Below are 13,055 nucleotides of genomic sequence, written 5' to 3' on the forward strand. Positions count from 1 at the left end.
GTGACCATGGAACTGTGCTCTTATTTTGAAATGTCCTGTCACCGGTGCTTATTTTAAAACATCACCGTCAATAATTTCTATTTTCACACAAAGAATATTTGCGCTGACCTTATGAGCACTTTGTGCAGTCGGAAAAGATTTGATTATTTAGTGATGTTTCTAACTTTGACGTTCTATAAGTGAAGCTGAACTCTTCCGTCATTTACTTCCTAAACGTGCCCGGACATGCCTAACAAACTCTGACTTTCAAATGGAGCTCATTATGATCTCAGCAGCCCACATCAGACGCTCAGCGCTGGAAACAGCTGATGTTTGGACATCATGACAGTGCTGCAGACCGAGACTGTTGCTTTGGCTGGAATGAGTGAAAACCTGTGGCTGGAAAAAGCTTGCGCTCACCTTATTCCTGCTTTACCATTATGGATCATTGAATATGCATGGACTAAACGGATGATGGAGGTCTTAGAAGGTGTTTCTTGCAATGTTTTTAATAACACAATCAAATCTTTACATAAGAATTTATTGCATATATTGCATTGCTTTCAATTAAAAACAGTATAATCTATATAATCAATGCCTTTGCATGTAATTACACAGTAACTGTTACTTTATTTTCATCATAAATCGACTGCATAGATTTAAGTCTAACTTAAACTAGTTCAAAACGAATGCATGGGAGATCTAAACAACTTTCACTTCTTTTAGTTCTAGGACCTCCGTTGTGGCTAGAAGGTGACTGGCATCTTCTGACCCTTGAAGAGCCGTGCAGAATCCGGGTGGTGGCGGCAGAGGTCTGGAGGATCGTGCAAGCCAGAGACATCAAGCATTTTGAGCGAGTCACTGAGTTTTTGGATGTCACATACACACTTGTGCCAAGACTAGTGACTCCCATCAAACACATGAAGATCATGTTTGGTCTGCAGACTCTGGTGAGACATCGTTTTCTTAGATAAAATGAACTCAACTACGGTAATCAGAAATAACCTTTTCCAATGGATTTTCTTTTATTTTCATTTCAATAATAATATACAAAAATAACAATAATCATAATAATCCACACTCCATCAAAGAACATAGAACGAAAAGGAAAGGGGAAAATATTAACAGGTAAACAAAAGACACCTCAATCTGTAAGAATTTTTATTATTTTTTTATTATTTGAGTTTAAGAAATCTGGCAGAAATAATTACAAAGTAATCTAAATAAAATATATTCTGATAAAAAAAAAATATTAAAAATGTGTTCGATGTATGGTTACTGCAAAAACAATTAAAAGAAATATATATGTCAGCAAAAAGTTTAAATCACATTTTATAAAAGGAAATAAATAGCAACTTAAATTATCCCAAAGGTAATGTACTTTGTCTGATTGCATTGATAAAATAAATGAAAAGGAGTTTCTTCCTTACTTGTATAGAATACACAAGTTTTTTTTTTTAAGTTGGAATGTATTTTAGTTTTTTTTTTATTGTATGAATATTAATTTGTTTTGCATTACATGACTACTTTATGATTCAAGTTTGTTTTATTTTTTATTTTAGGTTATCATGTGGATGTTGTGGAATGACCAGAGCATCGCTAAAATATCTGACAAGATTGAAAAGTTTTTTCCTAACAGCCTCCAAGAGTATCACAAATGTGTAAGTATGATCTTCTTCCACCAGAGGCCACAATAAATTCATAAAAAGCCAAAATAATTTTTCAATGAACTGTATATGATGCAGTTGAAGTGTATTAAGTTAATAGCTGTGTGTGTGTCATTGCTGGATTGTATGGTCTGTGATTTGACACAAATAATGCCTTTATCATATAAAATATATTTTTTTAACACTTTTCTAAATCATGCTTCTTTATAGAGCCGCAGGAACATGGATCTGATGCAGAAAAACCGGGAAGATTTCAAGTCCTTTGCTCATGTTCTGGCCAGAGACAGGGATATACGTGAGACTTACATTCGGGTTAGTGAAAATCACTTCCCCCATAAAAAATATATATATTGTTTTTTTAGTTGTTACAAATGATTTGTTAAATGGTACATTATTTATATAAGCACCAGTCTGCATCAATTCCAGATCTTCAAATAAAATGTGATTATTCGACTTTGCAGGATTTAATGGAAGAGCAATATGGTGAATGCTATGCACAGAAACTGGAGGAGAGACTTTCTCACTATTTGGGAGAGCTAGATAAAGTCCTGCCACAACCTACATATATTGATCAGGTAGCCCTTTGTGATATCTAAAGTATCCGCATTTAGTTGTGCTTTTATTTTTCTAAACAAAAAGACTGGTTAAAAAAAAAATTGCTGAGAGGTGATAAAACATATTCCAGCAACTAAATATAAATAAATATATTAGCTAAATACAGTATCTAGTCAGAGTTCCTGCAGGTCCTTAAAATGTTTTACATTCAGTTTGATCATAAATAAGTCTTCATAAAAACTGGATACACAATAAACTGTATCTGCCATTGTATTCATTGTAAACTAAAGGAAATAATGAAAAAAATATTTAACACATTCAGTATATAGATTTTTACTAGAATCAGCACAATATATATATATATATATATATATAAGCTTTCCTTAAACACATTATTATCATATAATAAAAATATTTATTTTATTAATGATACATTATTCTATTCTGTTCACATTTGCATGTGTCCAGTTACTGAAGCAGTCCTATTCATATGGGAGGGGAGAGAAGATCCTGAAAAAATTACTTTCAATTAAAAGTGCCTCTTTAGCCTCAGTTCTGAAGAGACTCCTAAATTGCGGTAAGAACCATGATTCTGTCTCCGAATTTGCCATAACAGCTTACAAATTACAGATGACTTTATTTTCATCTTCATTTTCTCTATTTTACAGCAGTAACAACAAATCTAAGCCTTGACGACAGTCTCACTCCATCACTTTCATGCACTTGTGAGGAACAAAGGGACGCTGAAGTTGTTAAACCATCTCATGGTACCCTCCGTGTATTTTTGAGGTCATCTCAGAACAGCACAAAAGAGGATGGACTCTTTGGTTCTCAGGGCTTGTGGCAAAATAGAAACACGGATACCATTTGTGGGGATGGAGTAATCGTTACATCTACGCAGTTGTCAGATTCTGAAATCAATCTGATTGACTTCAGCCAATCTCCTCTGGCGGAGAAGGACCTGGTTGGGAGGGAGAGACAGGCGAAGACTCAATCTGAACCAGGAGAGAAGGAAAGTGAGAGGGATTTCAAAGAGCAGATGTGCTCTAGGCATGGCAAAACAATGAGGAGCATCCTTCAGGAATGTTCTGAAGAGCCTGATGGAGAAGTCGTACAGGCAGAATGCACTCCCACATCAACCCAGAGCACTCCACCTCTTCTTCTGTACTCACCACAACCTCAAGCATCTCCAAACCAGCACTCACAGTCCTCAAACCCAGATTCATCCTCTACGAACATTTCATTGTCTTACATCCAGCAGGTCAATCTTTCCTCAGTGTCTTCAAAGAATCCAGCTGCTCCTTCACCTTCAGTCTTCCTAGAGTCCTCATCATCTCATTCCGCAGCCTCAGAGCAACTCGGAATCGATGCAGGAGAGATTTTAGCTACTGCTGTCTTCACTGAACCAAGCACGACCAATAAACATGATCTGAAACTGTCCTTAGAGAGTCAAAGCTTCCTCATGCAGTCCAAGTGGCTTCAACCTCAAGTGTGTCTTAGTAGACTGAGCAAGGAAGAGTGTGTCAGAGCTATGTATTCATACAGAGCCTGTGACATTTTAGAAGGAGAACAAGAGCATGAAGGTGATCAATACATGTTATTTGATGTAAACACACTTTATTCAGATTCATACTCGGAAGATTTTGAATCAACAGACTCTGATGACCCTGATTACAAGCCCAACTAAGACTAAAACAGAGGACTGCAAGCAGATGTGGTCTTCATCCTGGTTATCGGATGCATAGGTACTCTGACACCTATTTTAGCATTGTATGTTGAATGTTTGAATGCAATCAATTAGGGTTGGGAAAATATGCAGCTTTTTTACATTACTGTTACCTTATCGGTTTACCTCATGGTGGCCAAGATGCTTCAAGCTCTTGATGGTCAACAGGTCAGTCTTTTACCAGTGTCCTCAAAGATTCCAGTTACTCCTTCATCTTCAGTTCTCCAACAGTCCTCCTCATCATCCCAGTCCACAGCCTCAAAGCAACTTGGAATCAATGCAGGACAGATTTTAGCTATCGTTGTCTTCACAGAACCAATGAACACAATCTGCAACTGTCCTTAGAGAGTCAAAGCTTTCTCATGCAGTCCAAGTGGCTCAAACCTTAAAGGGTTAGTTCACCCAAAAATCTAAATGATGTCATTAATGACAGACCCTCATGTCGTTCCAAATCCGTAAGACCTCCGTTCATCTTTCGGAACACAGTTTAAGATATTTTAGATTTAGTCCGAGAGCTCTCAGTCCCTCCATTGAAGCTGTGTGTATGTCTACTGTCCATGTCCAGAAAGGTAAGAGAAACATCATCAAAGTAGTCCATGAGACATCAGAGGGTCAGTTAGAATTTTTTGAAACATCAAAAATACATTTTGGTCCAAAAATAGCAAAAATGACGACTTTATTCAGCATTGTCTTCAGGGTCAAGAGAAGACAATATGCTATTTTTGGACCAAAATGTATTTTCGATGCTTCAAAAAATTCTAAGACTCTCTAAAGACTCTAAAGACTCTCTGACTAAATCTAAAATATCTTAAAACTGTGTTCCGAAGATGAACGGAGGTCTCATGGGTTTAGAACGACATGAGGGTGAGTTATTAATGACATCATTTAGATTTTTGGGTGAACTAATCCTTTAAGTGCGCCTTAACAGACTGAGCAAGGAGTGTTCCAGATTCATGGATTCATACAGAGCCTGTGACAATTTAGAAGAAGAAGAGCCCGATTATGAATACATGTTCATTGATGTAAACACACTGTATTCGGATTGATGCTCATAAGATTCAGACTCTGATGACCCTGATTACAAACCTAACAGATACTAAATCAGAAGACGACAAAAAGAAAGTGCCAGTTAACGTGGTCTTCATCATGTTTCTAGATGCATTAACAGTTTACATTGAATATTTGAAAATTAGGATTGGGAAACTCTTTTTAACCTCATCGTTTACCTCACGGAGGTCAAAATGCTTGCCATAAAGCTCTTGATGGTCAATACCAAAATATTTGTGTCCTGTATGTTTTTTAACCATTTTAGACTTCCGTTACCCTGAACGTCCTATGAAGAGTGAATTTAACGTTCTAATATGGAACACTGTGTGCTGTTGGTTTAGTGACGCATATGGCGGCTCAGGGTTATCGCTGGGTCTCTGAATGTTATGCTTTAGTGGAAACATGTTGACATGCTTCCTTTTATTGACCTGGAAGGGTTATGTAATGACAGACATTTTGGATTAAGTTGTGAGTTTGTTTTACTTTGAGTTAAGTAACCTTCATTTGCCTATATGTTTGCGTTGACACTACTTGGAGTTTAAATAGCACATCAGGCCAGAAGTGTTTTAAGGTTAGTCTTAGCATCACTTATTCTGTGTTATGTGTTGGATTCTTAAATAGGTGGTTATGCCAAGTAAAAAAAAACATAAAAGAGAGTCATGGGTTTAAAGTTCAAGGTTATTGCCGAGTCAATCTGACGTTTATTTACTTGACTTTGTAAATTTGAGTCAGTGGTATTGCGAGCTCCTTTGTCATTATTGCATCGGATATGGTGCACAACATGCAGTCTAACTTATTATTTTAGATAAAATAAAAAGAGTGTTTTGAATAATGATGATTGAGTTTGAAAGTGTTACGTAAATCATCCAAATGACACCATCTTTTCTTATTTATTGTTAAGCCATATGTCATTTTATTAAAGCAGTAGTTCATAAAATGAATAGAAAAGTCATTAATTTGTTAATATTTACATAATTTTCTTCCCTTTTCTTTTTGTGAAGCATGAGTGAAAAATGTGCATGTCACTCTTTTTTTATTGCAGCTACACCACTTGTCAAACTCCGGTCTTGAAGGGCCTGAGGGCCACATTTATGCAGAGTTTAGCTCCAACCAGCTCCTAAACACCAGCCTGAAAGTTTCTAGTGATCCTGAAGACTTTGATTAACTGGTTCAGGTGTATTTAATTAGGTTTGGAGCTTAACTCTAAGCTGTGTCTCATATAGAAGTCTGCGTCCTCATTTAAGAAAAGTAATCTTTAAATTGCAAAGGAAAAAAAAAGAAATTATAGTATTTTAAACCTCCCAAGGAATAACAGTCAATTCTATTATGGTTAGTTTTCTTAAATAAGACATCCTTGTTGACGTATGCAGCCTTCAAATGCGACCTCCACAGGACGCAGCATCTGCCATCCAAGAACTTGAGACCCTTGAGTTATGGAATTGGGACAGTGGTTTTTGAAGGATTTTTGAATGACTTGGTTTGAATGTTTGAGCTCACAAAAAACAATTCATTGAAATATTCCAAGTTGTTTTCTCAAGGCATAAACAACTGTAAAAAAAAAAAAAAAAAGTTCCAAACTTGTGCAACACAAATGCTATGTAGTTTTCAAATAAGCCTGAAGGAGTTGATTAGCTGGATCATGTGTGTTTAATTAGGGTTGAATCTAAACTCTGCAGGGCTGTGACCGTCCAAGAACTGAGTTTGACACCCCTGCTTTAAGTCTTTGATTTTCCATGTTTGATACAGTTGGCAAAATGCTTTTCACAGATATTTACATGTAGAATGGCCAATGTTTGCAGTGTTGGCACCATTAAAATAACTCCAGTCCCCCAAGAACGTGATCTTAACTTATGTAAGACAGTTGTGAAGACCAGCCCTTTTCAGGCTCATTACAGATGTAGAGGATACTCTCCAAATGATGCTTTATGATATCTGAAAACAGTGTCGAAAGTCTGAAATACACTGTTAAGCTGCTTCTCACATATTAAATGATCACTGGAAACAGGTGCGACACATAGTAATAATATTAAAAAGTAATCAAAAATAGACTGAAGTGAGAAAATGAGACAGAATTATATCTAAAAGAAAGAAAGCGTCTCTAAAAAATAATTGAGCGCCATGTGCATAGCTCTAACTCATGTTTTGTCAGGGATAGCGTTTGCGCTCCTCGCGCTTTTACGCACAGATCGCGTGCTTAGATCCTGTGCGTCACAGGCTCGCCGCAGGTTCTTAAAACAGGAGGACGTGATTCAACCCCAAAACTATAGAATTTTAGACTTGTGATGTAACGGGGGAGTTTTGGACTGCCCTCGGTCTCCACCAATGGAGATATGGGCAGGGTTCAACACCCATTTTGCGGGGTATAAAGCCGGTTTATGAACATGCTTAATCATTCTGTGCACAAAATTAACTATTTTTCTCATCCACCGCCATTGGACCGTGATTTTTATTATAAGCAACTTAATAAGGTATTTATGTTATATTATAAGTTCTGCATGTTGCTTATAAAGCAAGGGTTTTTATTCATTTAGTGTCTAAAATAAAAATCTGTATTGTGGCATTTTATGTTTTGCATATTTTTTAAACAACATAAAAATGCATATTTTAGAATAGATATAAGGATATTACAATAGATATAATAATATTGTAACTATTTAACAAAGGTTAGACAATATAAAAATTATACAGTCATATATTAATCTGATTATTAAGACTATTGTTTTTTTGTATGTGATGCATATTTATTTCCCTGCACTTTTTATATATGCATTGCATTGCGATGTTTGACTTATTTATTTAGTAACCTATACTTTTCGGCGTGAAGTGAAAACAGCCAAAGTTGTTAAAGACGTTTTAAATAAAATTCTAAAGGCTGTCACATAGGCTACTGCTTCTATGGAAAGCGCTCATACTGTTTCTATGGTTTCCTCCTCAGCTGGGCATTTGTTCGAACAAGTCTAGCTTTTTAACTTTTGAGGATATAGAAACAATGTTTGAAATGTACACAATACTGTATGTATTAAAATGTTTACTTATTTTTCAATAAATAAAATCAAAACTCTGTTTTACTCTACCAATGTCAACTTTTTCATTCATTAGACATCATCTCTTTCAAAAGTGCACAGACCAAAAAAAAAAATGTCTTTTGAGGTGAAAATGAACGGAGCGCAGAACAATGGCATGAACGGGAACGGTGTGCATCACGTGAGTGTGCGGACTCGTGTGAGTGTGAACCCGGCCAAACTCAAGAGCCACAGGCAGAGATGGAACGTCAGACCTTCAGAAATGTCCAAAAAAACACTCAATCCCATCCGAGCCATAGTGGACGGGATGAAACTCACTCCCAACCCCGAGAAACCCATGATTGCTCTATCCATTGGTAATTATGGATCAAATAACCTAATTATATGTCAAATGTAATTTCTTTAAAACGTCAATATTTGTAACTTAGTTCCATAATTAGCTGGACTATAATTAAACACTTAAACCTTACGACCTTTTTTAAATGACATTTATAGTTATATATTTAGTTTTATATATTAGATATTTAGTTGTAGACCACAAATGAAAAACTGTTTGTGTATCATAGCTGTAACCAGGTGTTATTAGTTTGTCATTACAGTTTGTTTTTTTATTTTGTTTCATTCAACTTACGATTAGTGAATATTCTTTTTGCTAAACGGTTAAATGTAAATGTCTGTTTTGGGGCTTAATTTTCCACTAGGTGACCCCACGGTGTTTGGGAACTTGCCAACAGATGACATCGTTTTACAGGCAGTGAAGGAGGCCATAGACTCACACAAATACAATGGCTATGCTCCCTCAGTAGGTAAGACTTACACATTCATTTTCTGCTTTATTAAAAATGTAATGCTGAAATTTTATGAAAAAAGATAAATGTAATTGCTGCATTTGGTATACAGCGATTAAATATCCCTACCTTGCTTTTGCATTTTGATAAAGTGTGCATGATTTGCTCTTCATGAAATTAATCAGCATTTTGGTAACATTAGGTTACCAAAAAAGCAGAGAAGCTGTTGCGGACTTTTTCAGCCGTCCAGATGCTCCACTGGAAGGCAAAGTAAGTCACATCCATCATTTGTCCTTTTTCATATAAAGCTTTTGTAAGCTGATGAGTTGTTATTATTATTATTTTTTTTTAAGGATGTGATCTTAACCAGTGGCTGTAGCCAAGCTATAGAGCTGGCCATCAGTGTGTTGTGTAACCCAGGAGACAATATCTTAATTCCACGTCCTGGATTCTCCCTCTATAAGACGATGGCAGTGTCTATGGGCATCCAAGTCAAGCACTACAATCTGCTGGTGAGTAAATCACACTGATAAATCAAAGAAAGTTCATCACCTCAGCTTAGCTTGTGGTCAGAAAACAAAATACAAGTAGAATACAATATAAGTGCAACATCGAGAATGATTTAGAACATGCTTTCTGTCAACGATAAGGAAAAATATGGGAGATGAGAGTGGGTGGGATGGGGCGCGTTTGGACGCATAAAAGACTATGGGATGGATCTTGGAGTGGATGGGGAAAATTGCTGTGTTATTCCTATATGGTCCACATCTGGGACTGATAAATAAAAACAACCACATAAACACACATGCAAATAACACAGAGAGACATACCTCAACGATACCATTGTTTTTCTGTAGGCTTTATTATATACAGTATAAATAAATTATAAGTGTTATAGTATCCTAACACAACTGAGATAGGAATAATTTTATTTGCAGACATTAAACAATAGCACTCCAGTTCTACAGTAGTAAGCTTCTACAATAACTCTTGACTGTGTCATTCCTAAAATGAGTTTCTTTCTAACTTCGGTTGATCTTTTGATCCTTTAGCCGGAGAAGTCTGGGAGATTGATCTTCAGCACCTGGAGAGTCTGATCGATGACAAAACAGCCTGTCTGATTGTCAATAACCCATCCAATCCGTGCGGTTCTGTGTTCACCAAAGAACACCAGCATAAGATTCTTGAAGGTGAATGTTAAGTCAAATGACATATCAGGAATATTTATCCACGGAAATTCCAGGATATTAATCTGAACATATTCTACATGATCTAGTGGCATCAAGAAACTGTATCCCAGTCCTTGCTGATGAGATCTACGGAGACATGGTGAGCGCACAATGAATGTCGGAACACTTTTTATTTTATTTTCCAAGCTCTGTCCACTTTCAACCAACTTTAATGAGGTACTCGAAGGTCAAGTAGACCATACGTCTCACAGTGGTATTTTACTGAGTTTACACTCTACATCCAAAGGTTCTTTTAGAAACCCAAATGGTTCTTTTATGGCATAGCTGCAAAAAAACAACAACTTTGAATTGCATTAATGTGTACTGCAGTTAGGGAGGCATCCTCTTGTTGGGTGGTGTGTGTTTCCCTGGCTCGTTCAGCCTCGTTTAGCAGTAGGAAACTACATCAGCACTGGAGGGATTAGAGTTGTGTGTGTTGGCCAGCATTCTGGGCTTTAGGTCATGAAGGGCAGTGAAGATAGAGGCAGGGGCAATGGGTCACAACCCTGGACATTAGCGGCCAAGAGAGAATGTTTGTATTCTGGAAAATTGGTGGTTTTAAACTTAATACGGTCTGAAGTGTTTGTAAGTCCATAAATCAGTTCAGTCATGTGTTTTGTGGTTAGCACATGCATGAAGCTTGACGTTTTGGAGGCAATATAGAAGGTTAGAGAGAGGAATGGCCCCCTTGTTTCATTGCAGGTAAAATATTGACTGGCTGGATGTGTTTTGATCTCCATCTGGTACAGTATTGAGCACCCCATAAGGCCTCGCGGTCTGGACCCGGTTAAAAAAAAACAAAAAAAACAAACACTTCTATGTTGAGCTTGTGAAATAGGGCCAGCACTGTAAATTGCAGTATCTTAGCCAATGGGAGATGGGGCGGATCCATCGACCAGACATGAAGGCATTATCATAATTAGAGCCAGGAGGATGACCACAAAACAGCTACAAGCATCTCTCTCTCTCTCTCTCTCTCTCTTTCTTAGTCCACCATTCCTAAACATCCATTGTGATTTTGGCTCCTCCTTCCAACAGAATGGCAGTAGCATGCAGAAAAATCTAGAAATGCAACTAACATACTGTTACGTTTGCAATTATCTACTTACTGTTATCTTTACAATTATAAAGGCAGCCCTGGTGAGCAAGTTTCTTTGAAAAACATTTTTAAAATCTTACCGACTCCAAACTTTTGATAGAAAATCATCCAAATTGCATTGTATCTTTAGTTTTGCATTTAATCTTTATTTTAAAGATTATTCTGGTAATTTTATATTTATGGTATGTTTCAAGAAGAGTATTGCCATTTCCATTGTTAAAATGAGTGGGCTGAGTGTATCTGTTGTTCTGCAGGTATTTCCGGGCTGTGATTTTCAGTCTTTGGCACCGCTCAGCAGTGACGTGCCCATCCTGTCTTGTGGTGGTCTTGCCAAGCGCTGGTTGGTTCCTGGCTGGAGAATGGGCTGGATCCTCATCCATGATCGTAATGACATATTTGGACCGGAGTAAGTATTAGCCTCTCACCTATACAAGAAAATGAAATACACACACACACACAAAACATATCAATAACGTTAATATTCACTCTAGATTCGAGAGGGTCTTGTAAAACTAAGCCAACGCATTTTGGGACCCTGTACTTTGGTTCAGGGTGCATTAGAAACCATTTTGAACGACACGCCACCCGAGTTCTACCAAGGCACCATCAGTTTCCTAAAGGTAACAGGATAGGAGCTTTAGAGAGAAAAGCTTTAGATTCAACACCTATCTCTGACATTAACACAGTTTTTATGTTCCTCTTCAGTCAAACTCAGAGATATGTTTCTCAGAGTTGTCAACTGTTCCTGGACTGAATCCAGTGATGCCATCAGGAGCCATGTACATTATGGTGAGTGTAATTTTGAGCATAATAAGATAAGAGTGGTTGAAAATGAAGCATCCTTGTTTATAAATTCAATTGTAGGAAAGGGGCAGGGCTTAAGTGAACTATATTATTGGAATAGGCATACATCACCAGAATCTTTTTTTATTAAAAACTATAAGGTCAAGAAATGGAACATATACAAGAATAAATTATTCACAATATGCTCAAGATGCATATAGAAAATAAATAGGATTCATTTTAATTTCATGTTGGATTAAGTTTAACCTGTTGACTGGCGCAGTTTGATTCCTTAACAAATCATTTAGACTGTTTTTGTAAACTGAATCAAATGATTCGATAAATGATCAGATTTAAAATTATTTATTTTTCGGAATTTTTATTTATACTTAAAAATATACGCTTTTTGTAATTACTAGTGCAATAGTAATAGTGAATATTATTTTATTATCATTATTTATTTATCTCTTTAAATGGCCTGATAGACACTTAATCATACGTGGCATATTTGCTCATAAGGAGGTCCATATTAAAAAGTGCAAAAAGTGCAAAGTTGCCAGTTATGCAGAGGGTAACTGTATTTTATGCTGGCTCTTCCTCAGGTAGGGATCGAGATGGAACACTTCCCAGATTTCCAGAATGATGTGGAGTTCACTGAACGGCTGGTCACTGAACAGTCTGTGTTCTGTTTGCCCGCTACGGTGAATTATTCATCTCCTTAAATTACCTTAATTTGTTCCAGTGCATTTTACCAATTATTTTTCGCACAGATTGGTTGCATCCATTCTGATCTATTTCTTTCTGTAGGCATTTGAATATCCAAACTTCTTCCGAATTGTAGTAACAGTCCCGGAGGAGATGATGATTGAGGCATGCGTTCGGATCAGAGAATTCTGTGCACGTCACTATCGACCTCGGAGCCAAGACAGCCACGAATTGGATCAGTGAAAGAACCAGACAGAGAAAGAAAGCTCAAAGGAGGAAATAAAAGATCGAAGGGCAGAGCAAAGTGGTGTATGAAGCTGAAGAATGAATGAAAGTGTTTTAAGAGAGGACACAGTTATGTGCATTACATTTGACATGCTTTCCCCTGTCAAGAAACCCACAGTTCTATGAAAACATCATATTTATATTTTTATATGTACTATGGCTAGTATTT

At 36.8% G+C, this 13,055-nt stretch overlaps 1 protein-coding gene and 1 pseudogene across 1 annotated transcript; both read left to right on the plus strand.

The window, feature by feature from the left end:
• Positions 1–49: 49 nt before the first annotated feature.
• On the plus strand, positions 50–4,352 carry LOC113061553 (uncharacterized). Its single transcript, XM_026230743.1, has 7 exons — positions 50–469; positions 706–929; positions 1,542–1,640; positions 1,857–1,958; positions 2,108–2,221; positions 2,670–2,778; positions 2,870–4,352. Exons 1-7 carry the CDS (start codon positions 322–324, stop codon positions 3,886–3,888), a joined length of 1,815 nt encoding a protein of 604 aa, XP_026086528.1. The 5' UTR covers positions 50–321; the 3' UTR covers positions 3,889–4,352.
• Positions 4,353–6,849: 2,497 nt separating this feature from the next.
• On the plus strand, positions 6,850–13,029 carry LOC113061554 (tyrosine aminotransferase-like; annotated as a pseudogene).
• Positions 13,030–13,055: the final 26 nt, after the last annotated feature.

Source organism: Carassius auratus, chromosome 43 (genome assembly GCF_003368295.1).
Source record: "Carassius auratus strain Wakin chromosome 43, ASM336829v1, whole genome shotgun sequence".
NCBI lineage: Eukaryota > Metazoa > Chordata > Actinopteri > Cypriniformes > Cyprinidae > Carassius > Carassius auratus.

Bases quoted from the DNA above. Each gene is read 5' to 3' on its own strand.
- LOC113061553 (XM_026230743.1), top strand. From the start codon at position 322: ATGACAGTGCTGCAGACCGAGACTGTTGCTTTGGCTGGAATGAGTGAA. The intron at 470-705 runs GTGTTTCTTGCA...CACTTCTTTTAG, and splicing joins GATGATGGAGGTCTTAGAAG to TTCTAGGACCTCCGTTGTGG. The intron at 2,779-2,869 runs GTAAGAACCATG...TCTATTTTACAG, and splicing joins GAAGAGACTCCTAAATTGCG to CAGTAACAACAAATCTAAGC.